Source organism: Scophthalmus maximus, chromosome 17, assembly GCF_022379125.1.
Source record: "Scophthalmus maximus strain ysfricsl-2021 chromosome 17, ASM2237912v1, whole genome shotgun sequence".
Taxonomy (NCBI): domain Eukaryota; kingdom Metazoa; phylum Chordata; class Actinopteri; order Pleuronectiformes; family Scophthalmidae; genus Scophthalmus; species Scophthalmus maximus.
Window position 1 is genome coordinate 12705891 of NC_061531.1, and position 26220 is coordinate 12732110.

General features: G+C 42.2%; 5 protein-coding genes across 8 annotated transcripts; 3 read left to right on the forward strand and 2 right to left on the reverse strand.

Moving 5' to 3' along the window:
* Positions 1 to 44: 44 nt before the first annotated feature.
* On the reverse strand, positions 45 to 14008 carry ush1ga (Usher syndrome 1Ga (autosomal recessive)). 2 transcript variants are annotated; one of them, XM_035615594.2, is made up of 4 exons: positions 13555 to 14008; positions 7767 to 8229; positions 3383 to 3836; positions 45 to 2868 (listed from the first exon to the last, which is right to left on the reverse strand). In XM_035615594.2, the coding sequence occupies exons 2-4, from the start codon at positions 7928 to 7930 to the stop codon at positions 2068 to 2070; spliced, it is 1419 nt and encodes a 472-aa protein (XP_035471487.1). In that variant the 5' UTR covers positions 7931 to 8229; positions 13555 to 14008; the 3' UTR covers positions 45 to 2067. The 2 variants fall into 2 exon arrangements, with proteins under 2 accessions (XP_035471487.1, XP_035471488.1); XM_035615595.2 differs by lacking the exon at positions 7767 to 8229.
* Positions 9451 to 13072, forward strand: LOC118288976 (proton channel OTOP2-like). Of its 3 annotated transcripts, none has more exons than XM_035615591.2 (7): positions 9451 to 9478; positions 10015 to 10385; positions 10466 to 10602; positions 10706 to 10764; positions 11379 to 11521; positions 11629 to 12476; positions 12567 to 13072. In XM_035615591.2, exons 2-7 carry the CDS (start codon positions 10016 to 10018, stop codon positions 12735 to 12737), a joined length of 1728 nt encoding a protein of 575 aa, XP_035471484.1. In that variant the 5' UTR covers positions 9451 to 9478; position 10015; the 3' UTR covers positions 12738 to 13072. The 3 variants fall into 3 exon arrangements, with proteins under 3 accessions (XP_035471484.1, XP_035471485.1, XP_035471483.1); XM_035615592.2 differs by lacking the exon at positions 9451 to 9478 and adding an exon at positions 9508 to 9776; XM_035615590.2 differs by lacking the exon at positions 9451 to 9478 and having other exon boundaries at positions 9802 to 10385.
* Positions 13573 to 16695, forward strand: LOC118288981 (Golgi apparatus membrane protein TVP23 homolog B). The gene is made up of 7 exons (XM_035615598.2): positions 13573 to 13674; positions 13849 to 13916; positions 14003 to 14147; positions 14857 to 14946; positions 15215 to 15340; positions 15525 to 15653; positions 15747 to 16695. The coding sequence occupies exons 1-7, from the start codon at positions 13663 to 13665 to the stop codon at positions 15771 to 15773; spliced, it is 597 nt and encodes a 198-aa protein (XP_035471491.1). The 5' UTR covers positions 13573 to 13662; the 3' UTR covers positions 15774 to 16695.
* A 484-nt stretch (positions 16696 to 17179) lies between these two features.
* Positions 17180 to 20785, reverse strand: LOC118288978 (5-hydroxytryptamine receptor 3A-like). The gene is made up of 9 exons (XM_035615596.2): positions 19845 to 20785; positions 19608 to 19753; positions 19400 to 19444; positions 19212 to 19318; positions 18949 to 19118; positions 18464 to 18579; positions 17958 to 18168; positions 17694 to 17852; positions 17180 to 17567 (listed from the first exon to the last, which is right to left on the reverse strand). The coding sequence occupies exons 1-9, from the start codon at positions 19912 to 19914 to the stop codon at positions 17311 to 17313; spliced, it is 1281 nt and encodes a 426-aa protein (XP_035471489.2). The 5' UTR covers positions 19915 to 20785; the 3' UTR covers positions 17180 to 17310.
* A 1305-nt stretch (positions 20786 to 22090) lies between these two features.
* Positions 22091 to 26108, forward strand: LOC118288980 (inward rectifier potassium channel 16-like). The gene is made up of 2 exons (XM_035615597.2): positions 22091 to 22227; positions 24554 to 26108. The coding sequence occupies exon 2, from the start codon at positions 24567 to 24569 to the stop codon at positions 25719 to 25721; it is 1155 nt and encodes a 384-aa protein (XP_035471490.2). The 5' UTR covers positions 22091 to 22227; positions 24554 to 24566; the 3' UTR covers positions 25722 to 26108.
* Positions 26109 to 26220: the final 112 nt, after the last annotated feature.

Here is a 26220-nt window from a genome sequence, read left to right on the forward strand (position 1 = left end):
AGGTCAAGAAACATCTGAGCCAGACATATAAAATCCATTATGTGTAATATGTGTACAATTTTAATTTGTAAACTCATTTCCCTCCAATACACCCAGAAATATGACAAGTACACAACCCTTGAGCTGAATATCTTCAATTTGAGCAGCAGAGCAAATCATATGGAATCATGAGTAAAGTAATTTCGCAATGTTAGAGACTGTAGATAAAATCCAACATCGACATGTGCTCCGGTGCAGATGTATATTATTCTGAAAAACTGTTGGAAGATTGACACATTGTCAAAACAGACATGGGTGATATACAAAGGTTTATAATCCTCCTAGTGGAATGAGCATGCAAAAAACTACAATTCACATTGTGTATTGCAAAATAAACATGCCAAATAAGCTGTTTTTTACTGTAGTTTTACAATACCACAGTACATAATAACAAGTAATCTCAATGAACAGTTGGCCTGCACTGCCAGGGAGCCGCACTTGAGACTGACGTGGCTCGCTGTATGTAAACGGTGTACAGAGATGAAAAATGCATCGGCAAAGACAACAGCTGAGTAGCTCCGAGCGGAAAATGTTGTTGTTAGTGTAACAGTTAATAATGAAGTTACAAAAATACGCTTTTAAGCAAATGCACAGGCACAAGCAATGCAGGCACACGAGGTGGTAGGATCTACCCCACGGGGGCAAGCACATTCAGGGGGACACAGACCCCCACAATCAACTCTTTGTTAACTATGCCACACGGCATACAATGCCACTGCACGGCACTACACTCTGTAACAGTCTTTCAGTTTGTTAAACCATGCGGCGCACTGGACTGCAACCAACCAACCAACACACAGAGGTATTTTCTGTGATAGATTCCTGTTTCGGGAATTCATCTCCTCTTGTTTGTTTGACATATTCATATCTTGACAGTATCCTTTCCACTTTGTTCGCGCCGAGTTACGAGGAGAGCTACATCATTAAGTCCTCCCTGTGACATTCACTCGACAATGGTCCTCTGACCTTCTGCGGCTGGATGAGCACACAGCTGACTGTCATTATCTGCACGACAGAATTAAAAACGACGAGAATCCTTGTTTGTAGCTTAAGAGGAGTTCTTTTCACAACGCGTTGGTGGTGGCTAGATCTGAACAGAAAGAAGCAACATGTCCAGTGCAGTCCGTAAATGCATTTTTGTTTTTTTTAATATATTTCTTGGCTCAACTGCAGCACACTGAAATTAAAATGAATTACTGCGAAGTTATAATCCTGACATTTTGGGATAATGTTCACATCCATACAGTTCGGACCTTCTTATATGGAGTTGTTTAGCTTTAGCGTTATGTAACATGACAATAAAAGTATGTATCCAGACCAGGCCAGCATTTTAGGCTGAATGTTCTGCGCTGCGCATGTCAGCCTTTTGACACGTAACGTGTTCCACCGATAACGACTAGACTGACGGTGTGAGGCACCTGCAACAGGCAAGAAGTCAAAATGGCTGAAATTAAGCCTGACAGAGCATCACCGTGGAAACGTCTGTGAGTCACGGACACGAGTCACTGACAGCAAAAGGATTTGCAATCAAATATTAAAGTTACCCTTAGTAAGTCCTGACCACTAGTGGCGTTGTGGAGCAATGCTTTTTTATGAGTAGGCCCAAACTTGAACTGTGTTCAGACATGAACGTCGGAAAATGTCCAGAAATTTGGGTCCGCAACAGTCTGTTGCATTCAGGAAAATTCAGTGCGTGTCTGAAGGCAGCTCTTGTTTATGATTATGTACAATTGCAAGCACAAAGGTGAAGAAATGCACAATGCACCAGCAAGGGAAGGAAAGAAAAACAACAAGGCGTTAAACTGCTTGCATCCAAACAATACAGGTTCTTCTACCACAGAAATGTCCATAAGTCCCAAAACCCCTCATCAGATGTGGGCACTCAAATTTAAGCTGAAAGTTGGCACTCCCTCACATATTTTGTTTTTTATATCAAATCCAGTGTGCCGGAGGACAACGTAACAAACAATAGGTCATTGCTCAAATACCTTTTTTTTTACGACACTCTCTCACTGAGAATCTCAGCAGTCACAGTTCTGTGTCCTCGATGCAATCGGGGTCCTCTATTGTCTCCAGGCGTCTGTTACAGGCATCCAAGATTTTTTTTCTCGGCCCCAGGGGGATGTGGATACTCTTCAGATCGTGGTCAGAGCACAGTAGCAGTGCTTCAAGGTCAATCTTCTCCCTCTTGAAGATGGAGGAGAACTCGCCCATGCTCTGTGAGGCCAGGAAGACTTCCAGAGGGCTGGTTTCCGGCTCATCGTCGTCGTCCAGCCCTAATTCAACGTCGTCCCAGGGCAGGTCCTCCACGTTCCTCTCCTGTAGGCTGCGTGCACTGCCGATGCTGTCTGCATCTAGACTTGGGTATTGCTGCAGCCGACTGCGTAAACGCACATTATTGCCTGACCGGTCCACGCTGGCCTCATCCTGGCCACCGAGGTCAAACATCCCCCCGCTCACATAGTTCCTCCTGAAGACCATGGTGCCCAGACCAGGCCGGTTGAAGAGGGAATCATGTCCCGAGTCGGTGCTGATCTCAGAATAGTCCACATCGGGCCCGTGGAGGTCTGGTTCGCTCATGGCACGTGAAATGGCATCATCATCGTTTCTGGAAAACATGTCACGAATATTGCGGCGGCCGCGGTCTTTCGGGTTAACATACGTCCCCTGTTTGACAAACATGACATCGTTGCCCAGCTGAAGTCCTGAGAGGGAGCGCACACTCTTCCTTCCATCCTCATAGATTTTAAAGGTCCCGTCTCCTTGTTTCCTCTTCTCCAGCTTCTTCTGGATCTTTGTTTTCCCTCGATTTGTGGCATGGAGAGTAGCCTACCAGGACAGGAATACAATAAATATTCTTAAAGCCATTGTATTTTAGTCCAATTTCAAAATCTTTGATATGAATTCATTTATTTTTCATACTTTTTCTCAAAGCTACTCGTTTCATTTGATGTATTCTATTAAATGTATTTGCCACAGTAGCATGACAACTATTGGATAAATTTCCAAGAAATTTTATATAGACATTCATGGTCGCGAGATGATGAATCGTTTCATCTTTCGTAATCCCTTCACTCTTCTTACAACACCATCTTCAGTCCAAATTTTAAATTAGTCTAATACTTTACAATACATATCTTTCAGGATCAGTTATTGTTTGTGTCTCGTTCTAATTAGCTAGATTGAACTAACATTGTGAACATGGTAAAAACTGTTAAACATGGTCATTATGGTAGCATCTAACAGTCCTTGGGAAACATTTCCAGATGACAAACTGTGCAGGAATAGATGTAGCAAAAGTAAAACTAAAATGTATTACATTAGCCTTATAATAACTCCTGACCTGTGAATATGGCACACTGACGGTCGCGGCATTGAAGCCGCGCAGCTTGTGGCTAATAGAGCTGCTGCTGTAACTGGAAAAACTCATGACGTCGGACGCGGAAGCCTCAGACGCCTCCTTATGAAACTTTCGCTCCATGTGTTTGTGGTGTTTCTTCTGCATCTTCATGCACTCCTTCATCCGTCGCTCGGCGTCACGAAACGCCCGGTCCTTCAGCTTGCCGACCAGCTTGGGGTTGAGGCCCGTCTGCTTGACTGCGATGGAATCCAGGTAGCGGACGCAGTTCATGTGATTCTTTGTGGCGGCCATGTCCAACGGCGTGTGGTAGTCGTTGTCCAGGCACCAGATGTTGGCACCAAAGGACACCAGGAATAAGAGGCAGTTGAGGTGACCGTTGGCAGCTGCCAGGTGGAGCGGCGTGTTCCCCCATATGTCACACTTGTCAGGGTTTCCTCTGTGGGCCGTGAGAAACATATTAGTTTACAGCACAACGTCACATTCACCCGTTCACACAGATTCATGCAGCGCAGCTATTTACCACATTTACCACTTTTTCTGTCACGTTCATTCACTGCCGGAAGAGGCAATTTAGGGTCAAGTGTCTTGCCCAAGGACACATCAGCATGCAGACTGGGGGAGGCGGGGATCGAGTCGCCGACCTTCGGGTTAGAGGACGACCATACTGTACCTCCTGAGCCGCAGCCGCCCTAGGTTACATCCTTTACACTCGGAGAATGTGTCTCAGATTTACTAAATAGATATTTCTATTTCATCCCTGCTCAGACAAGAAATATTTCTTGAGCAAATGTTCCCTCCTTCACTCATGAGTGAGCATGAGATTATTGATCATGTTTTCAACACTGACCTGCCAACTGTGGGTTATTAATGGGGCCTTACTTAAAAAAATTATAGTGTAAACATCTCATTGCCTTATTTTTTTTAGAAAACAACCATTTAGGCCTTCTATAGGAAACCACCTTTCTAAATGCTCCCAGAGTCCTACACAAGCAATTTCTATGCAAGGCCATAACAATATTTACCCTTGGCTGACAGTCCCCGACCTCAGGGTTACCTCTACGTGTGCTGCACGGTCGCTGTCGGCCTGTAATATGACCACAGGCTTGCCAGCACCACCGCTACACAACCAGTATCCAGTTTCAGGGGAGGCCGAGTAGGTTGGCGCTGACACAGAAAGCACAACTGTGCATGGATCATGATGTCATGCTGAATTCCCCTTTGAAAACGTAAAGTGTTGCAGCTGGTTGGATGATATGAAGAACAGATGTGTACGGTGCTTTCTCTCGTACTTTTCTGTGCCGTCGTGAGCCTGGAATTCAACCGTCTATGAATGCTCATTTGTTGGCTCATTGATAAAATGTTGTTCGACCTAATATTCCATAAGCGTCTTACTGATATTCGAAGGTAAACGAGATTCATTCATGATTTACAGATCGTTTTTTTTCTTTTCTCTTCTTTTTCACTTTATAGTCCTCTGGCCGGCGTAACATGTTTACCGAACTGTCTTGTGTCTCGTCTCTGTCCTCCAATGTTGCCACGAACAAACTGCTGAATATTTGATGGAATGGACATGAAGCTACTGTTGAAGTGCAGATTCATTATTGATGGATTGCGTTGTAGGGTTTTTCACACACACACAGGGAATGTGTGTCAGCTCTGCCAGACCCAACCTGGGCAGCGATTAGCAAGGTCCCACTCTGATTTCAGGCCCCTGCTCTTTTTTCATTATCTGGACACGAGGATTGGAGTTTTGGGATCGCGGGCAGCTTGAGCACAGAGGAGGGGGTTGTCATCAGGGCGCATGACCGACTGTATGTGGCGAACAGGCCAGAAAGTGACAGTAAAACGATGATCAAACAAAGGGATGACAGGTCTAACCTGCACTGAGCATATATATATATATATATATATATATATATGTGGGAACATGACATTATGTTATAAGGTGCTATAAATTGATGAGAAAAGATAAACCGCAATTAGCAATGTTAAATTTTCATGTCGAGATGAAACATTTATCGCCTACTGAACTCCTGAATATTATACAATATGCTTGTCATCGTTTGGGACCATCGAACATGATAGCTTTATGTGATATCATTTATGAATGTCCTTGTAAAATGTTGACCGCAGTTGTGATAGGTCTACTCACTTCTCCCTGCCCTTTTTTTTTATTTTTATTTTTTTAATCGCAGAATGGGCTGTTTGCATCTCCACCTCCTTTGACAGCTTGATGTTACTGCAGGTCGCCCCCAATCCAATATACATGCCAAATACAGAGCAGCATGGTTTCTTTCCCATGAAGATTATGAAACGGCATTTAACTTCTCTTCAACATATCCCCAGGGTCTAACGAGTCTGGCGCCTCTGTGAAACTTTACGGCAGCAATTAATGTTTCATTTTAGTGCCTCGTGTCAATCAGAAGTTAATGATTTGTGCCATCAACGGAGGATTACTACTGTATGTCCTTGGAAGCTAAATACATCCAGAACCATGTGTACACAAAATCCATGGGAAATTTTGTATTATCACATAGTTTGCTGCTTGTGTGTTTTAAGGAAACTGTAAAAAATAAAAGCATCTTTCCAAAATTTGGATGTTATGGATTAAATGAACTAAACACTGATGAATAACGTTCTCTCTTTTACAGTGAGCCTCTCGAAAACTTTACACAATTAAGCAGATTGATAATGGGCCCTTTTTTTCTGGCTGGCAAGCAAAACAGGTCAGCCAGAAAAGATGAGGAATGGGCAGTTGTGCGTTTCCTCATCCCATGAATACCAATCACATTTGCACATTTTGCTCATGAAAGGCCAGCAGTATGTTTTCATACAGTAGCTGATTCCATCGCTCTTTCAAACAGCGTGTTACCATGGTCAATGGCCTATACGTTAAAAGAAATAAAAAGCCAAAATAAAAACTTTGAATTTCATAATGAAACTTAAACATCAAACACCAGTTGATTATAGTTGTGCCATGATATACTTCATTGAAGTAATGTTGTGTACTGGTTATTTGGAAAATCTTCCTTATTTTTTATTAAAATACATTAATGTGTCTTTCCGTAATCGACTATCAAACCAAATTACCGAAGCATTATTTAAAACAACAGTTCAGGGTTGGGATATGGGTTTTATCTCATGTGTAATATATTTTTTAAATGTCTTTACAGGCCAATATATATGTTCTTGTTTTCATAAATACTGACTAAAGAGCATCAGCTGCGCCGATCAGGCGTCCTCGAACAGTGTCATCCTGTTAAATGGTATAGAAGTGTTTATTGTTTCCAAAATCAATAGTCCAATAGAGCTTTGAAAACAATATCTTTTGTCATGATGTATTGGTAAAAACCTATATATATATGACCTCCAGAAAGTGGTTCTAATGGTTACTCCGCCATCCAACCGCATCGGAAAACCTCAATTACAATAAAATCACTGACCTGTTTGGAAGATTTTAAATTTAGCACATGCAAAGCTTTGTCTAATTATAAGATTCAGAATACATTATAATGAATGTATCTAACAAGTGTATTCTTTATTCCTGCTTTAGCAGAAATATGTTTCATATTCAAATATAGTGCACAGCCCTAAAAAGGGGTTTTCAGATCTGTCCAAATTGTTGTTATTTAATACTTACCTAATAATGTTCTCTCTTTTGGCCAGGAACAAATAGGTCAAGGTTTAATCTATGTACACTATGTCAGACTCTGTTACTGTCTCTACATGTTATACTCAAATAACTGCTGCACACTGCCAGAAGTTACCTGCACTGTTAGTGTAGTAGAGCTGCAACAGTTAATTGAATATTAAATTAATCGCCAACTATTTTGATAATCGATTATTGGTTCAAGTAGTTTTTTTTGCCATTCTATGATTTCAGCTTCTTAAACGTGAATATTTTGTGGTTTCTTGGCTCCTCTGTGACAGTGAACTAAATATCTTACGTGTGTGGACAAAACAAAACATCATCTTGGGGTTTGGGCAACACCATCGACATTTAAAAAAATATATTTCAGTTAATTTTATGGACCAGACAAATAATCAATTCATCTAGCAAATAATCGACAGGTTAATCGATTATGAAAATAATCGTTAGCTGCAGCCTTATAGTGTAATATTGTTAGTCCCTGTAAAAATGCGATTTGAACATTCAAATATTATTTCAGTGGGGTAGGATAAATAAATCTAAAGAATTTGCCCTACATCTGTGCAATCTGATGAAATGAACATCTTAAGAATGAAAAAAAAAAAGGAAATTGAGTCAAATTGTTCTTGCTCTTGAACTGCTTTCCCAGCAGACAACCAATGACTGAAGATGGACATGATGAGTGAGTCTGTCAAGTCATATGAGGTGCGGACCCACCCCCTCGCCACGATGAGCCGCAGAGCCTCCAGGTTGCCGTGGAAGGCGGCCCACAGCGTCGGTGTCATGCCATCCTCATCCGGTGCGTTGAGCTCCCTCCGGGTGGCCTCCCTCAGCAGGTCCAGGTAGCCGTCCCGGGCCGCCTTGTGGTACCTGTCATTCATGGTGCAGGATCAGTCCACCCTGCTCGACTCCATTCCGCTGCATCAACACAGACACCACCATCGTCGTCGTCGTCGTCGTCGTCTGAAGCTCCGGGGCCAGCAGCTCCTGTTGCGCGCCACAGGCTGAGCGCGTCGCCGGTATCCAGGGACGCCACGATGCGCACGGATGATGCGCACGGATGATGCGCACGGTCGATGCGCACGGATGACAGTGCTCCCGGTGGCCACCGTGGTCCACAGCAGACTGGGGGCTCCTCTGGTCTGAGTTTCCCTCAGCGGTGTTTTAAGATACCCCCAATCTGAAAGTGGCCAATCTGTTAACAATTCGTTCCCCCCCTAAATTACAGGCTATGAAATGTATCTACATCGTTGGGTGATCTAGTCGAATGTTTACATTTTCACTAAATGTTATTCAATCTGAAACAAATGAAATTAAATGAATAAAAAAATTCAACAGCTTTTCTTTATTCTGTCAAACTCATCGAGGAGTGACCTTGAGGACAAAACCCATCCACTGTTTGATGAGGAAATGATGAGTATACCAACATTTGAGAATGCAATGTGAATGACAAAATCAGTGCTTTCACTGTCATTTCCGTGTTCTTTTCATTAAGCCGCTGTTCTAAATTTGAAATATTTTCAGAAAGGTTCCTTATGTCGTGAGCATTGACAAAGAAGGATTTCCCAATGGAGTGATTGGGAGTGATGAATCAGAGATACATTTTCTTAGTTTCATCACTGTTGAAACTAAGAAAATGTATCTCTGCTGTCAGCCACGCCCTGAAGAAAAGAAAAAAACCATTTGCATATGTACTGACCTAATCTACACATATCTGAACAGGTGGCTCATGAGCCTTGAGGTTCTTCACACAAACGACCCCACAGAAACTTCCATAACAATAGACACAGATAGTAGACAGGCTTTTCATGTGCAACACCTCGGGCATCATGCTGTGAAAAGTATCAGTACATCTCGTAATGGAGCCATGAATAGCATTTAAGAGCTGAAAGTATTCCCCTTCAAGCACCGAATAAAATTGACTTGAAAAGGACACTACGTCTATGAAGACGTTTCATCACGTTGAAGGCTGTGTGGTCGGCTGCAGTTAAAACATAGGGTTGAAGTCAACGAAGACAACACAACCCATTCAACCTAGACAGTATCCATATAAGAGTATTGGTAAAACATGCCTTTGATGTCAACCTCAGCATTTATTTTGTGCGTGCCGCTGAAACTTATATAAAAGGGACTGACATTAAACATCTATTTGTACAAAATCAAAAGAACTGCTGTTTATCTGAAAAGGAACCGGTTTCTTGTATTTTGCAATTCGTGAAAAAGGTTTTTCCTGGAAACATCTTTTGAACTTTATGCGAATATTTTGAGCACAACACGCTGTGTTTGGTAATAATATGGTGTTGTTCATAACAGATTTATTGACATTTATGACTCTTTGGACAGTAAACCACTGTGTTTTTGGAGGCGTATAAAAGCCTCGATGATTCAGACTGCTTCCCAGGCTCACACTACGTCAGGTAGGCTTACAGGTACCCTGAAACCTCTTCTTTATCTTTAGCAGGTCACTGCTTTGTTGAACTGCTCTTGGCAAATTGAAAGGAGCAATTCACCAATTACTATACAGCTATTTCAAGTGTGATTTTATTCTGGATTTTAGAAGAGATGAAGAGTAGATAACCTTTTTTTCAAGAAAATGTGGATTCTTATCAAGCAAAGTCCTGTTGACACGCAATGCCTCTGAAACAAGATGAAAATCAAAGGAAAATGGAAGGAAATCAAATCCCATTTGTTGATTTGAAAACTGCTCTTTTGTGGAGCACCGACAAGGTGACAATTATGCAGATTTGTTTTATTCCATGGAAAAGTTTCGCCAGGGTGGGATCAGCCTTTAAATGGAGCCAGCAAGTGGGTGTAGTTGTTAAACCTGTAATGTGTCATGTGCGGCCAGATGCAAACAACATACAACTCATTTGTGAATAGGCCAGAGAGAGAGAAGAAACATGTGCTTGAACACCGGCTACCCCTGCAACTGTTTGACCGATGGCAATCCCTGTGAACAATGTAGGATGACGGCAAAAGACAGGGAGACGGAGGAGGCCCACCTGTCCAACAACATCAACGCGCAGGGTCGATTGGGGAGCACGTGTGAACCTGACCTCGGCGTCCCTCCCAGCGGAGTCGTGAGGGAGAGGGGCCGACACTGGGGATCGATGCTGTCCGGGATCATTTGTGTAAACATTTTGATCCTGGGATGCTCCTTGGCCAGCGGCAGCGCTCACAACGACGTGAACATCAGAACCTCAGACCTGCAGATTTACCTCATCATCCTCCTCCTGCTCACCTCCATTTGGATGATTTACTACACCATTTTCACGTCCAGGAAAGAAAATGCTGTCTTGTACCAGGATGCCCACGCAGGACCGATATGGCTCAGGGGTAAATACTGTTCCATTTGCTTTGGAAGCATTCCTTTACATAGCGGTTTTGGATGGTTTTACATGTTCTTTTCCCTTCAGGGGGACTTGTGCTATTCGGGCTGCTCAGTATCATCATGGACATCTTCAAGATAGCCAGCTATGTGGGCTACCTGCACTGTGACTCGGCTGTTAAGGTTGCATTCCCTGTGGTGCAACTTGTTTTCGTACTGGTGCAGGTAAAAAAAAAAACGCCTTAAATGCCAGACTGTTAAATAAGGTCCCTTTATTGACTCTTTAAGGTTCTAAAAACACTAAGATAATTGTGAAATCTATTTGCAGACATACTTCTTGTGGATCCATGCGAAGGACTGTGTGCAGCTACAAAGGAATATAACACGGTAGGTGACAAATTCCTATCTTAGTTTTTTTTTTTACCATATCTCACTGTCTTTGTATCCTTATGGGTATATATTTTGATACTTAAAAATGTATTGGTGCAGGACATTGTGAATAACGTGGGTGTTTCTGCTACAGGACTGATTTTAATTGCCGACCACGAAGAGGTGAAATTATCATTTCGATTGTGTTACAGTAACCTCGAATAGGGCTGCAAACACTTATTATTTTCAGTATGGATTAAGCTTTCCTAGTCTATGTTGGCGTCTTTGAATTATTTGTTTTACTTGATGAACAGTCCAAAACTCAAGGGTATTCAGTTGAGTATTATAGAGAAGACCAGCAAATGTTCTCATTTGCTTTAAAAACGTGACTTTAATCATTAATTATCAAGACTCTTGCCAATTACTACCTCAGTAAAGGAGGTTATGTTTTCACCCTGTTTGGGTTTTGGTCAGTTGGTTGGTTTGTCAGCAGAATTACGCAAAAAGGAAACCGGGCCATGTGCCAAGGAAGAACCCATTAAAACTTTGGCACATATTCACATCAAAGGATAGAATATTATAAGGGACATTGCTCATCATTTTTCTCCCGTTTCATCCAATCTTGTATTTAGCTGTGGGCTGATGCTCACCCTCTCCACAAATCTGGTGGTGTGGATGACAGCGGTCACAGAAGAGTCTCTTCACCAAACAACCATTCCCGAATATCCTGAGAATACCACTAAACTCCATGGACGAAGCCAGTACATCCTGAGAGGTAATTAAAGCAGATTAAGCGACCAGCGTAGATTCAGTAAATCAATTTACAAAAAAAATACAACAACATAATACTTCTCTCTTCCTGTGCTCTGTCTGATCTCACAGCGAGTTATGGAGACAGTAAGTGCAAGTGCAGCCACACTTCATGTAGCATCTTCAAGGAGGCCTACTACTACCTGTACCCATTCAATATCGAGTACAGCCTCTTTGCCTCTGCCATGGCCTATGTCATGTGGAAAAACGTAAGTCGAGTGGCAGATGAACACTCCCACCACAAAATTAAATTCAGTCTGAGGAATGTCTTTCTCGGGCCTGTGACAGGAATGCTCTTAGTTGTGGCAGGCCTGGCAACTTTCATCGTATACGAGATGGAAATGAAAAAGGAAAGCGATGACGACAACGATAAAGACAAATACGTGATGATGCACTTTGTCATGAATATAGTCATAGTGACCATGATGTCCATTTCCACCGTGATCGGCTGCGCTATCTACAAGGTAGACCACAGGGAGCATGTTTCTGAGAAAAACCCCACACGCAGCTTGGACGTAGGGCTGCTGGTGGGAGCCTCACTGGGGCAATTCGTCATCAGCTACTTCACCATCGTAGCCATGATTGCAACAGGAGCCAAAGGCTACTTAAACCGACTCAACCTGGCCTGGGGCATCCTGATGGTGATCCAGCTCGGCCTGCAAAACTTTTTCATAATCGAAGGGCTGCATCTGGAGCCCTTCCATGAGGTGCAAACCGTCACTGTGGTTTTAAATCCATATGTGCTGCAGCCAGGCAAAGAGCTGAGCAGCCTGGAGGAATCGGACATGGGCAAGAAGGCCAGCCCGATGCCCACCGAGCACAGCCCACACGGCCACACGGCTGACCACAGACCCAAACTGTTATGGAAGAGACGGGTGTTGAAGGAGGTCTGCACGTTTCTGCTACTGGGCAACATCATAGTGAGTAGCCTCTCCCTTCACTGCTTCAAAGTCACTGTTTGAAAATTCACCAAACACTCAACCTGTTTCTCTCATCTCTGTCTTTGGCAGCTGTGGATCATGCCGGCTTTTGGTGCTCGTCCCCAGTTCGACCATGACACTGAAACTGAATTCTACAACTTCAACATGTGGGCGGCCATCGTCAATGTTGGACTCCCCTTTGGCATCTTTTACCGCATGCATTCAGTCGCCAGTCTGTTTGAGGTTTTTCTGACCTCATAACACTGCAGGAGGACCAACATTTTTGAATTTATAAAAATTTAAAGAAAAAAATTGTAGACCTGTTTTTTTTTTCGCTCTTTGTTATTTCTCCATGTACCAAAGCCACCATAAACATTTGTGAAGTTGACACGACTGACGAATGTAATCGCTTTGATGTTGCTCAATATGTTATAGCATGTATAGCTGACAATGAAAATGTATTCAGAAGATTATTTTCAAGGCAAAAAAAACCAAACGAACAAAAAACATTGAAGCTGATCTTGTACAATTTAATGTTTCAAGCTGTGTATGCACAACATAAAGGCAAGTAATGAAATAAACTGAATGAAAGGGAATGATTTATTATGCCACGTATTATTATTAGGGCCCAAGCGCCGACCAGCTGGAGGCTGGCAAAGGCCCTCTTGTTATTTTTATTACTTTTACCACTTTTTTTATAGGGCCAACTTGATTGGATGAAAGATGGAAAATTTATCTGCAACTAAGTATTTTTTCAAGAAAATAAACCAAACTTTGGTTCCAGACTCTACATTTTGTTTTTGTTTGTCCTGCACCATGGTCAACCTTTGGTTTCGGGTAAGTTGGCCATTTGGAACATTCTTTCGCAGACCAAAATGACCATGTTAAGTGATTTCCTGGTTGGATGTTCCTGTTGGCTCTATGACAACAGCTAGGAGATTGATAGATAGCTAGACGCACGAACAGATGCGCACAACCAAGGAACCTTTTACCAAAACACACTCGGGAAAATGGAATAAAACACAACACTTATTTATGTCACAACAATCCATGAATACAATTTGCGACACGGGCTTACCTTTGAGTCAGGCGGGTTCAAAGCCACCACACGCCAGGGGTCCTTCGCACACGGTTTTGTTTATATCCACGTCACCAGGAAGTAGACGGTGAACTATCAAATTCAAAAATGCTGAGACAGGTAATCGGCCCGAAATTGGATTTGTTTTGAACATTTAGAGACTGTCATCTGTTTGAACACGGCGATTCGATATTTTAAGACTTAAACATTGACGACTTTTCAAATATATATCACGAGGGACGCGCAGGAGACGCGCAGTTAGCGTCAACCCTGCTAACGCTTGTGTGTCCCCAGGACGCCCAGGACGCGCCACTCTTTGGCGAGGATCACGACCACGACGAGCCGAGGAGGTCTAACATCCGGTGAGGTCCACGTCCTTCCGCGGCCAACTCGTCCAAATGTTTCAGCTCATGTCTACAAATAACGCAGTGACGCTCTTTTGCCCCAGGCATCCCGTGGCGTCGTTCTTCCACCTCTTCTTCCGGACGAGTGCCATCTTGGTCTACTTGCTGTGCGACATGTTCAGCAGTCGCTTCATGGTCTGTATGGTCACCATCATCCTGCTGCTGTCATGTGACTTCTGGACTGTCAAGGTGAGCAGCCCAGGCTCATCTTAAAATGCAAATGATATTAAATTATGCTAATTTTTTCCCTCTGGGCAGCACGTGGGGCTACTATTTTCCTGTGATTTTCTTGATTCATAGAATAATAGCTCAGTTTATTGTGTCCCCCCTTCTAATTATAATTCCCCGGAGCCCAATGTTATGAGATGATGTTGTGTTTTGTCCACAGACCAAAGATATTTAGTTCACTGTCGTCGAGGAGCAAACATACCAGAAAATATTCACATTTAAGAAGCTGATATCAGATAATTTTGCCTTTTTTTTCTCCATAAAAAACTACTTGAACCGATAAGTCGATTATTAAAACAGTTGGCAATTCGTTTGGTTGCAGCTCTACTCAGTTTACAATATATAAGAAAAAAACAACGCATCAAAGCCTTACTATGAAAAAGTTATCACGTGATAGTATTTTTGTTGAAAAAAGACTGGAAAGATTAGTTGGTCATTAAAGTTTTTTTCCTAAACGTTCAATTTAAGAATATTTTTAGTTGATTAGATTAATTGTATTTTATGTAATTATTTATTTTTTCATTTTGCACTTCCAAGGTTGTGTGAAGTACTTTTTATTTGCTCTTTCTTCTTCTCGTCTTTTGTTTTGTGTGTATAATAACAATGCACATGTGCAATGTTAATGATGTTTATACCAGTATTTACAGACAGATTTCCTTTTATCGCTTAGAACGTGTCTGGCCGGTTGTTGGTGGGCCTTCGCTGGTGGAATCAGGTGGACAGCGATGGAAGGAGCCGCTGGGTGTTTGAGTCGAGGAAGGTGAGCGGAGAACAGTGCGCTGGTATTTGCACAGGGCTTCTTTTCAGTTTGGCTTCAGTACAGTTGGACACAATATTTAAATATGTTTCAGCATTGTAAGTGCCAATGTTTGTGTAATGCCAAGATTTTCACCACGTAATATAGCTGCATGGCCCGATTAGTCCAAGGTCGTGTAACATAAATCAAACCGCACTGTCCTCAGTTAGACACATCGTGTGGCACAATGGGGACATTTGGACACGACGAAACCTTGTTCACTTGTCGACAGACACATGGTGTGAACACGACGTCCGACGCTGATTCGCGGATCTTCTGGCTTGGACTTATCGTGGGCCCCATCTTCTGGATCCTCATGGTGTTCAGCACCATCTTTTCTTTCAAGATTAAATGGCTGGTCAGTTCAGAGTTTCTGTGTGTGGTTTAATGTCAGTCAGTCCAAAGAACTTCACTGACAGTTTCGTTCATGTCTCTTTTCTGCATGTGATATATATATGTATATATATGTATATATATATATATATACACACACACACACATATATATATATTTATTTTTTTTGCCTTTTTTTTGCCCTACAGGCTATTGTCATAATGGGCTTGGTTCTACAATGGGCCAACTTGTATGGTTATGTCAGATGTAAGGTGGGTGGAAAGTCCAACCTGGGAAGCATGGCAAAGAACTACCTCGGTGTCCAGATTTTAAAACAGGTATTTGAAATCTTAATCTTAGTGCCCTTCTTCCACATTTTATCTGATAAGCTGTTGTATTAATATATATTGGGGGTTTTTTTTGCACCAAAGGCGATGAAGAAAACCGAGGGAGTTTGAAGTTGAAGAGAGGACACATGACAACCATCTGCAGTGTAACGGAGAAACAAAACTGGATGAACACATTGATTCCTGTGGAAAAGGTGGCTGGTCTTTTCTGAGGGTTTACGGATTTTGTACGTGTTGTTTCTTTTGAATTCATTGTTTGAAGAATTCAAGGATAATTGCCAAAGTTTTCTATAAATTCCAATCAAAATAGTCAAATTTTTTAGAACAAATTTCACACATTTATTTTCATAGCGCATCAGTGCAGACTTCAGGGAGAGGTATATATATTTTTTAATTGATGTGTTGTAGTTGGTTATTTAAATGACAAACTCGAACTTGTAAGATGAGTTTACCACCAGACTGTCACAGACACTGTTGTGCTTTAATTTATCTTCTGTTAGTTTATTTATTTATTCAGGAAATCTCACAAACCATAATGTGGCACTTTATTCCAACAGTAAGATGCATAGTACTGGAAACTTTAACATTAAGGAGAAGATAATGTTAAAATATGTGATTTCTGCGTGGATTTTGATCCTAAATTTAGGGCATTTTAGTTCTCAAAACTAAAGCATTGACTGTGTCTCAGATGTCTGACAAGTCTTTTCCAGTTGGATTGAAGTTTTGTCATTGTTGTGCAGCATGTTTGAATATGAAAAAGACATATTGGGAATACAGAGGTATATATAGAGCTGTTGGTGGCTGCTAATCAAACCTAGGTTGTGGATATTACTCCTGTGTTATGGTTTTTGTTTGATCAAACTTTATTTTTTTGTTTAAAACAATGTTATATCTGACATTGTGGTGAATTGTAAGGAGAACTCTTTAGAATTTGATCTGGTTTTAATTCAGAAACCGGTCATTTATCCAGGACGTTTCGGGGAAATTGTTGTTTTACAACCAAGACAATAAAGTTTTACCATTACTTTTGGAATTTGAATCTTATTAATGGCTCATTTTTAAATAATACAGTGTATTTGAGCAACTCTAAATAAGAACATTATAGCAAAATTAATGCCATACTGTAAGTGTCATAAATTAACTTTAAGTTCCCTGCTGGCTACTTGAGATAAACTTGCACTGAAGTAGCCACTTAATACAAATATTAATTATGGTAATTATGTCACGATTTGATGACAAATATTAAGTTGTCATTAGATAATCTTAAGTAGCTTTGTTTTAATGGTTGAGACACTGAATTAGGTGAGGGTAAAGTGAAAAGAGTCAATGATTCAACCACTAGGTGGCAACAAAGCAATAGACTGCATCAGTTGTCTTTACCTTGCCTCCATCATGTTTGATATTTGGGAGCACGGTTTTGCTATGAGTGGAAATCAAATCATGTGATTTAGTCCGGAAAAAGTAACAGGAGCTAGATAAAATTTCTTTTTTTTATTTCTCACACATCAAACATAAAAATGTACAAATCAGCCTAACAATACTTGACTGATCTTGAGGCTGAATACATTTAATGAATATAATAAATGTGCGCTGAAATTAGTTTAGCCATTCTTTTTTTGTTTTAGACACGCGAAAACACACTGTAATATTAGTACCAGAAATCAAAATGGTTAACTGTGCATGTGTAATTCACCATCACATAAGTCATAGAACAGAAGTACACCGAGCCAAAAATTAAATAGAACCAGAAGAAAGTCCTGTCCAATGCGTTGGCAATAATCTGACGTCTCTCACTTTCCGCGTCCTTGTCTTCACAAGCCTGCAGGAAGTTCACCACCTTTCTGAGCATCTTATTAGTGTCATCTGGACCGTTCAGCTGAACGACACTGATGTCTGCTGTGGCTTCTGTGAGGAATGCACAATAACGCAATAAACTGAATGTGTTACACTGTGTAAATACACTCAGCTCTAACCCAATGGTACTGTAGTGCAAACATAACATGTACACGTTCATAATCAAGTCCTCCTCACCCTCATCCTCTATGTCTTCACCGTCTCCCGTCTTCTTTGGGCCTGCCAGCTTGGAACAGCAGCACAAAATGATGCCGCCATCTTTGGCCACGCGTGTCAGCACCAGAGACACCAGCATGCTCAATACCAGGAGCACCAGACAAACGCAGAAGTGGGTTCCTGCAGCACAGACAAGCTGGTAAGAGACGCCGATGCTGCACGTCTACTTTTGTCGTGTGCATATTGCGAGTGTGTTTTTGCAAACGTGCGTGCGGGCCGACTGACGGATGATGGGGCTGCACTGGCTGTCTCCCGGCAGCTTGTCGTTGAGGATGCCGAGGAACAGGGTGAAGCTGAGCACCAGCGTGACCTTGAACGAGTTGCGTTCGCCGCCTCCAAGTGGCAGGGAGAAGCTGACCACATCGGCCAAGACGATGAGAATGGTGGGCAGCAGTAATGTAATGAAGGGGTTGGTATATTTGATGCTCAGTGCCACCTGAGGTGTGTGGAAGACAGACTTTCATGGCCATAGGATTCTTACTGTTTTTTTTACATTTCTGGCTCCATTTTGTGGGTGCAGAAATTTGTAAGTATTCACTTTTAAAAAGTTCTGTTATTAGACTCAATTCGAGCCTATTCTGTTGTTCGACATATCAATTCATTGACAAAACGTTTCTGACTGGTCACACAGGTCGATTAAAAACATTTTAGGTTTATTACCACTATTGCAGGAATTTAGTTAAACTCATACCCACAATAATTATACCTCCTCCTCATGTTAATGAACTCACCAAGATGTAATTGCGGTCGTCCCTCTTTTTCTGCAAGTACACACTGTCAGTTTTCCAGTCTCCGTGGGTGCTGTCGACCATCTTCAGGTCACCCAGTGCCAGCTCTGAACCACATCCTGAAAGAAAGGAAGTCTTCCTCAACATTGTTTGCTTTGCATGAAAATAGATACCCATTCATATGCAGTTGAATGAAAAGATTTGTGTGAACTGAAACAAATTGACATTGAAATTGATGCAAGAAGACACATTTTCCCTCTGGGAAATCGAAATCCACGTTTCACACTGAGACACGATCGGATTTTCTTTTTTTTTAAGTAACAGAAAAATGAAGAAAAAAAAGAAAAAAATTTGACTAAGGAAGATGAATTAAAATGTGAAGAAGAATCTTAAGAATTAACACATATTTATAATGGAAACTTGGAAATTCTCCAAATTGCTGACAGAATTTTGTTTTAATATTTGTTTAACTGAGATGCCTGGCTTACCGTCAATGGACCAGCTTTGGATGGCGACAGGACAAGCATCAGCGGCGAAGGGATAGTTGAACAGATTGACTTCACAGTTCACCTCAGCGTTTATGATCACAGAGTGTCTCACGGTGCCGTTACTGTACGCCAGCAGGTCCTGCGAGCTGTGCTGCATATTTGTTAAGATTCTACACACACAAAAGAGACAAATGAGGGTTCAGATGAACTTTTTCCATAACTTGAATTTGTGATAATAGTCCTAGTTTGTGTAAAGGACTTGCCCGTTTGTTACATGGATCTCTGGGGTCCAGATTGAACTAACTGGCAGGATCACTTCACTATAGTCGTAAACTGACGTGTTCCACTTCAACTCGGGATCTCTCCAGATCTGTGGCGCAGAATCAGAATGAATGTGACAGAAACATGCATTTGTTTTTTGTTGTTTTTTGTGTTTTGTCTTGAAGCTTACAAGTGTTGCTTGCAGGCGACTAATTAGGCGGAGATTCTTCGTGTCCTGTGAAAAAAAGAAATAAAAACAGATAATAAATGAGTGCTGCTGCAAACAGACAGGTCAAAATACATCCTCCACACGTTCAGCAGGCTTTGGTCAAGTTATGAGAGATTTAACTCTCAATTAGCTTAAAATGTAAATGTAAAACTCAAAACACAAGACTTACAACTGCCAGAGTTTGATACTCAATTAAAGGCACGTGTATTATCCGGGTGCAGTTTTCATACTGTGGTTGAGACGAGTAGTTTTTTTTAATCAGCATTTCAGCCAGACATCTGCGGTTTGTGCAGCCGGACTTTGCATCGCCACATCCTAAAAGTATGTGATACATTCAGAAATGATTCTGCAAGTAAATGACATCTTTTTTAAATATTTGTATTTGTTTTGTGAAAGTTAGACTTACCAGCTGTTAGTAAAACCTGCAAGAAGACTGCCCTGCCCAGGGTGTGGGTAAATGATGTTCCTGAAAGCATCACTGCAGGAATCTATGAGGACTATTAGGCTTCACATATAATAACTAATAACTGCAGAATGACTGAGTTCCCCTCCTGACGTCTCCTTCTTTACCTTCCAGCCTGACGTGACACTTATATAGGCTTGTCTGTGACAATCATCCATACGAAGGCACACTACGAGACAATGTGGACGACCCACAATAAGTGTGCCATAATACCATTGCATAGTTAAATACACTGGGAGTTGAGCGTATCCCTCAGAGATCCTGTGTAAACAGTCGGAACAAAAGTGGAACGGCTCCTCCACTGTTTGATTCCCTGTCCGTAGACACGCGTCGCTCCAGCTGCTTTTTTGTCATCAGAGCTGGAAAAGAGCTGGGACTCGAGGGGAAGGTGTGCCTTCTCACTGAATGGCCTTTAAAACACGTTGTGTTGTGACAGCTGTCTGGATTATGAATTCATGTCGTGTCCTCCATTTACACAAACAACTCCACAAGCTATTATGTCATATAATACTAATGAAAATCATCCACTCATAACGTCAATTACGCTGCCACAATTTGTGTTCCATATCTTTAAAGGTGTATGGGTGGTGTGTGTGTGTGTGTGTCATCTGTAATGCTGAGGAAATCTGATTCTATTTCTAAAACGGGGAGAGAGAAAAACCAAGTTGGAAAAAAGTTTCCATTTTGCCAGTGAAGTCAAGTTTATCATGAACACAGGGACATTTAAAAAGTATTTTGAAAGTTTCATACATACTCTGAAAGTCTCTACTGTATAATTTTCTGCCATCTGGATGGAATGATGTGGGACCATGGGCCATAAGTCAACACCAGTCACCGCTGAGGTTATCACTGTTCTCTGTTCTCTCACTGTTTGACAGGAAAATGACAAGAATTCCACACGGCTCCGGCTGCCTCTCCGTCGATCTATGATGAAGGTGAAGTGATGAAGGCCATTGCTTCCTGCTGAAAACCTGCCTCTGTTGACACAACCTCAACCCTTCACCTGCATGACGCCTCAATGCAGCCAACATTGTACCGTACACTGCATGACACACAGTCACACTCAAACACTGTGGTGTATAATCAACTTTCATTTTCTTGTCAAATGTTGTAGTGCCGTGCATGTACTGTTTATAGTACAAATAATTATTTTGTGACTATTTAGGTGACATAATTCCGTATTACCATGTGTGCCAGCATTTTTGTGGAACCAATGGAAGTTTTCTTTTTACAGTTGGTAAACAATTTTCCCTGTGCATCTTATTCCGATATCTTGATGATGTCATTATGGAAAGGCATTATTTTACGATATAAAAAAAGCTATATACAGTGTGCACAAGGTATCAATCGCCATGTTGGTGCTTTTAATATTACAGTTGGACTTACTCCTGGCCCTGTAAAGTAGATCCGTTGAAAATGTTTCTTTTCAAAATGATTGCTCTCTACATCTTGATTTGTTTCTTGATCTTTTGTCATGTCTTCAACACTTCATCAATCAATCAATTTAACCTTCACTGTTCACACATTATTCTGTTCTGTAGCCAAGAAAGTAGTAATATTTCCTGTCTGTCTGTGTTTTCGCTTGTTCATTATAGTTGCTCATGAACTTTCCTACGCAGGTTATCTGTCAGAGGAATGTGCCTTATCTCGGTTTTCAAATATCATCTTTAAAAAAAGCCAATGCATGTCAAATCAGGTTGGGTTAGGCAGGGTGGAAAACGTCAAAACAACAGGGTTGTTTTCGATGTTGTCGACCTCTTTGTAGCGGCTTTGGCTCTTATGGCCGTAATAAATGCGTTTTAAAAGTTAGTGTGTCATGGCGGCTCAGTTGTGATCTGTCTTGTCTTATCAGAACCAAACTGGGGACAATTGAGACGAAGAAAATCCTTGTGCCAATGAAGAATTCTACCTGGAGGAGCAAAGGTTAACCCGCTGTCAAATCAATGAAGGAAATCCAAAAGCAAATGATTCAATATATACATAAAACCGCCAAAAAAAACATTGAATATCATCACTGTGTCTGCCTTTATCATCCAGTGGAAGAGTTGCACAGTTTACAGTATATTACGTCACCTGGAACAAACGGGGCATTTGATGTTTTTGTCCTGAGGAAGCTCTAAAAATATTCCACAGGTCATAAATACTTCCAGTTTGTCCAATAGGGTTTCAGCGGGAAGTGATTGCTGCGATATCAGAACCAGGCCGGCCCCCCAAACACTCTGCGACCAACCAAAGTCAGAGGTAACTTTGACAGCACATCGCCTAATACCTGGCACAACTGATGGGCTCGTGTGACACCTGAGATCCTCTAATTTCTACTCTACCGGTAAGTTGAACATTGAAATGTCAGGTTATTGAAGGGCTTCTGAGAGTAATCAACAAGAATACAGACAGCAATGTAATTCTTCGAATTTCTGTGATTAAAAGAAAAAAAATTCGTTAGGTTTGTACAAAAAAAATGCATGATGATACATTTTGACACTATATTTTACTGCAGCTGAAGCTTATACATGATAGGAATAGTTGTTAAAAAATAGTGTTGAAAATGTGATCTCAAGTTATCATAAGGTTTTCCTTACTGCATTTGCAGGGCATTAAAAGTAAAAAAGAATTGGAAATACACCATGTTTCAGTGCTGCAACTGTTCTACCAGGAAAGAAAAAAGAATCATAAAAAAGGTCGGCGAGGAACCAAAAATAAATAAACCCTCAGTATGCACAAAAACAGATCTTGAAGATCGGAGGATTTAAAAAAAAAAAAAGAGTGAAAATTTGTGTTAAACAACAATTACTTTTATGAACCGTTTGAACTTGGCTCAAGTTTCGAAACAATTTTCCTCCAAAAGGTGTCACTCTGCGTGACGGTGCAGATTGGCACAATCTTTGACTTTACTGTTTCCTCGCATGCCCAGTCACTGTGCCCGCCACCAACAGAATTCCATTCCAACTACAGTAAAATCTTATTTTCGCTGACGGGAAGAACAACTTCACACTGCTCGCAAAAACACTACAAGCCAGACAGATTGCAGTTGCACCATAGGTGTGAGAATAGAGCTGTTGAGGAGCCCTTCATCATAAACCCAGAGAGACATCAACTACGTGTTCTCAAGTGACACAATTAAGCAATAAAACAAGCTTGAGATAAGAGTCCGACCGACCTCTGGCAAGGAAGAACATGGCTTGAAAAAAAAAACCCCACTCACACATCAACTGGATAGATTCATCAGTGACAACCCTGACTTTGTTGTATTTTTCGTGTCATTGAAAAGAAGGCGGTGTGGTTAAAGTTTGACACATGCAGTGACATATAGAGGTGAAAGCTGTTAGAGGTGGTTGTGGGATAATAATTTACCCTCATGAGGACAGAAATAGGTTAATAACAGCACCACACTGAGGTGGAGGTTCTGCCCGATTAACCAGGACATATTTTCTTAGAGCTCGTGGGGCAAAGACATTGATTGTATTAACACTCTCACGATAACCAAGATTAGATATTTTTCTTTTATCTGCACATTTTTCGGCCTCACAGCTGCTGAAGGTGAAAGCACATACAGTGGATATGTTATCGATAAACACAAATTGCCACGCAGCTTTTGACTGCAGCCGCCCACCCTGTTTGTGTCTGAGAGAATCGATTAGAGATTCATGACTGAGTAGCCGCATGCAATTTTTCTGATTTTCTGACGAGGACAACGAGCCTCAAATAATTACAAACCAAAACACTCTCCTTCAGATACGTCATGCTTCAGTTAAGGAGGAAAGATGGCTCAACGTGTGGTTAAAAAAACAACCTTTAGAATTGTTCTGCAGACGCCATTACTGCGAAAACCCCTGCAAAACTGCCATGAGACCACAACACCACGGTTCATTCAATATCATATATAGGTGATCAATTTAAAGGTTTCGTTTTTACAGTGTGGCTCGCATCCCATCTGAAAAAGAAAGCGATGAGCCAAGTGGATCAAAAAGACAATCATCCTCCAGAGAAGATCCCTATTACTTTACCTTATTATTTAAACTATTCTTTAATAATTATCAAATTATTAGAAATCAAACCTTATGGTATCAAACCTAACCTCTGTCTGTATATTGTATTGCTATTCCATGTTGTAATACTCTATGTGCTGTCTTGAATTATGGAATTGATTGAATTTTGTCTTTATACTCTTTTTGGTTCATGATTCTTACAAGGAGAAATCACGACTGTGATTTATGCATAAGCTTTAATACTTCCACCAAGCTGAAAGTCAAACTGTTTAATAGCTCTTTTATTGCAACAAGCTGGAAGGAAAACCTCCCTGCATGATTACATTTGGTTATAATGTGAAAGTGTTTATGGAGAGCTTTTAGCACAAGTGATTTGGACAGTCTCCAGACTGAAATGGAACTTGTGGTAAATAATCAACCAGGTAGAAAAACTGGTGCTCTTGGAGAACGTCTTCACGCCCAGATCTGGAAGCCGCCGATAGCCTGAGGCACAGACTGACCTGTAGGCTGCTTGCTCAAACAAGAAGGGCTCAGCTCAACTAACCCTCTTACATTGTAGTCATATGTAATGAGTAAAATGTTTTCCCTCCTGCCCATGAGTGCACTGTTATTGATAAACTGTAATGCTGATCGGTGCTACTCCTTCTCGTCCCTGTCTGTCTGCAGAGGACCGGTCAAAATGAGCACAGGAAGGGGCGAGCAGGTCGTCGTCGATACCCACTTCACCACGATCCACACGCTGGGCAAGCAAGATGGAAACGAGGGCAGGCGGCTGCGCTACATGCAGAAAGATGGCAGGTTCCCGGTGGTTTTCCTCAAGGCCCCCGGAGACTGGAGCCTATTCCTCATGGACATCTTCACCACTCTCGTAGAAATCCGCTGGAGGGTGATGCTCCTCGTATTCTCCCTCTCGTACATCCTCTCCTGGCTCTTCTTCGGCCTCTGCTACTGGCTCATTGCATATGTGAACGGAGACACTGGCGATGCAGAGAACGAGCCCTGTGTGTACAATGTGCGCGGCTTTACCGGGGCCTTCATGTTTTCAATGGAGACCCAGGCAACTATAGGCTACGGCTTCAGGGGGACGTCTGAGAACTGTATCGTGGCCGTTATCTTGGTAACAGTTCAGGCTGTGTTCAGCTGCCTCCTCGACACCATCGTCATCGGCGCCGTCGTGGCTAAGATGGCATCTGCCCGTAAGAGAGCTCAGACGGTGGGTTTTAGCAGCTGTGCCGTGGTCAACCTGCGAGACGGGGCTCTGTGTCTGTCATGGCGCCTCGGAGACTTCAGAGGCAATCACATCCTGGAGGGGGTAGCCCGGGCCCAGTTGGTCCGCTATGTGAAACAGCCCCAGGGGACCATTGTAATGTCCTTCCAGGACCTGGACATCCAGAACAGAGACGTTGTCCTCCCCACACCAGCCACCATTATTCATAAAATGGAGCCCGGCAGTCCACTCTACAGCCTGGGCCACGACGACCTGCTGGGGGATGAGTTTGAGCTGGTGGTGTCCTTCACCTACCCCGGGGACTCCACGGGCATGCTCCACCAGACGCGCACCTCCTACACACCGGCGGACATCCGCTGGGGTCAGCGTTTCGAGGACATGTTGAGGCCGGGCAAGAGGCACTACAAGGTGGACTACGCCCTGTTCAACGAGACCACGTGGGTGCCGGTGCCCCCGCTCAGTGCAGAGGAGCACGACAGAGAGAAGTGTCCCGTCGAGAGGAGTCAGTCCCACGGTTCACTGCGACCGTCGGTCAAGAGGAACGGACACGCTGGTCAGCTGAATCGTGACATCACGGAGGAGGTGATACACCAAACCTGCTTCTAGCTGCATACATCACAGAGCAAGCTGGACTGTTTCCCTCTCATTCTTTTTTTAAGGACAGTGTGATAACATCCATCCATCCATCCTTTACCGCTTTATCCATTTAAGGGTCGCGGGGGGGCTGGAGCATGTGGGAGGAAGCCAGAGAGAGAGGAGAGAACCCACGCATACACGGGGAGAACATTGAAAACTCCACACAGAAAGGCCCTGGTTGGTTTGAAGCGGGATTCGAACCCAGAACCTTCTTGAGAGGCGAAAGTGCTAACCACTACACCGCCGTGCATAATGTGACAATGTGTGCTCTTGTAAATATATTTATATGTAACTTCACATTGTACATAACTTGGTATGTTTTTGTTTAAGCTTTTAATGAATAAAATTGTAATTACAGTCTAATTGTCCTCATTAAAGTCTCTGGAGGTTGATTTTTTTCCTTCTCTCATGAATTATAGTAACACTGCCAGTCACACTATGCGAAGCCAGTGCAGCTCTACAGCGCCAC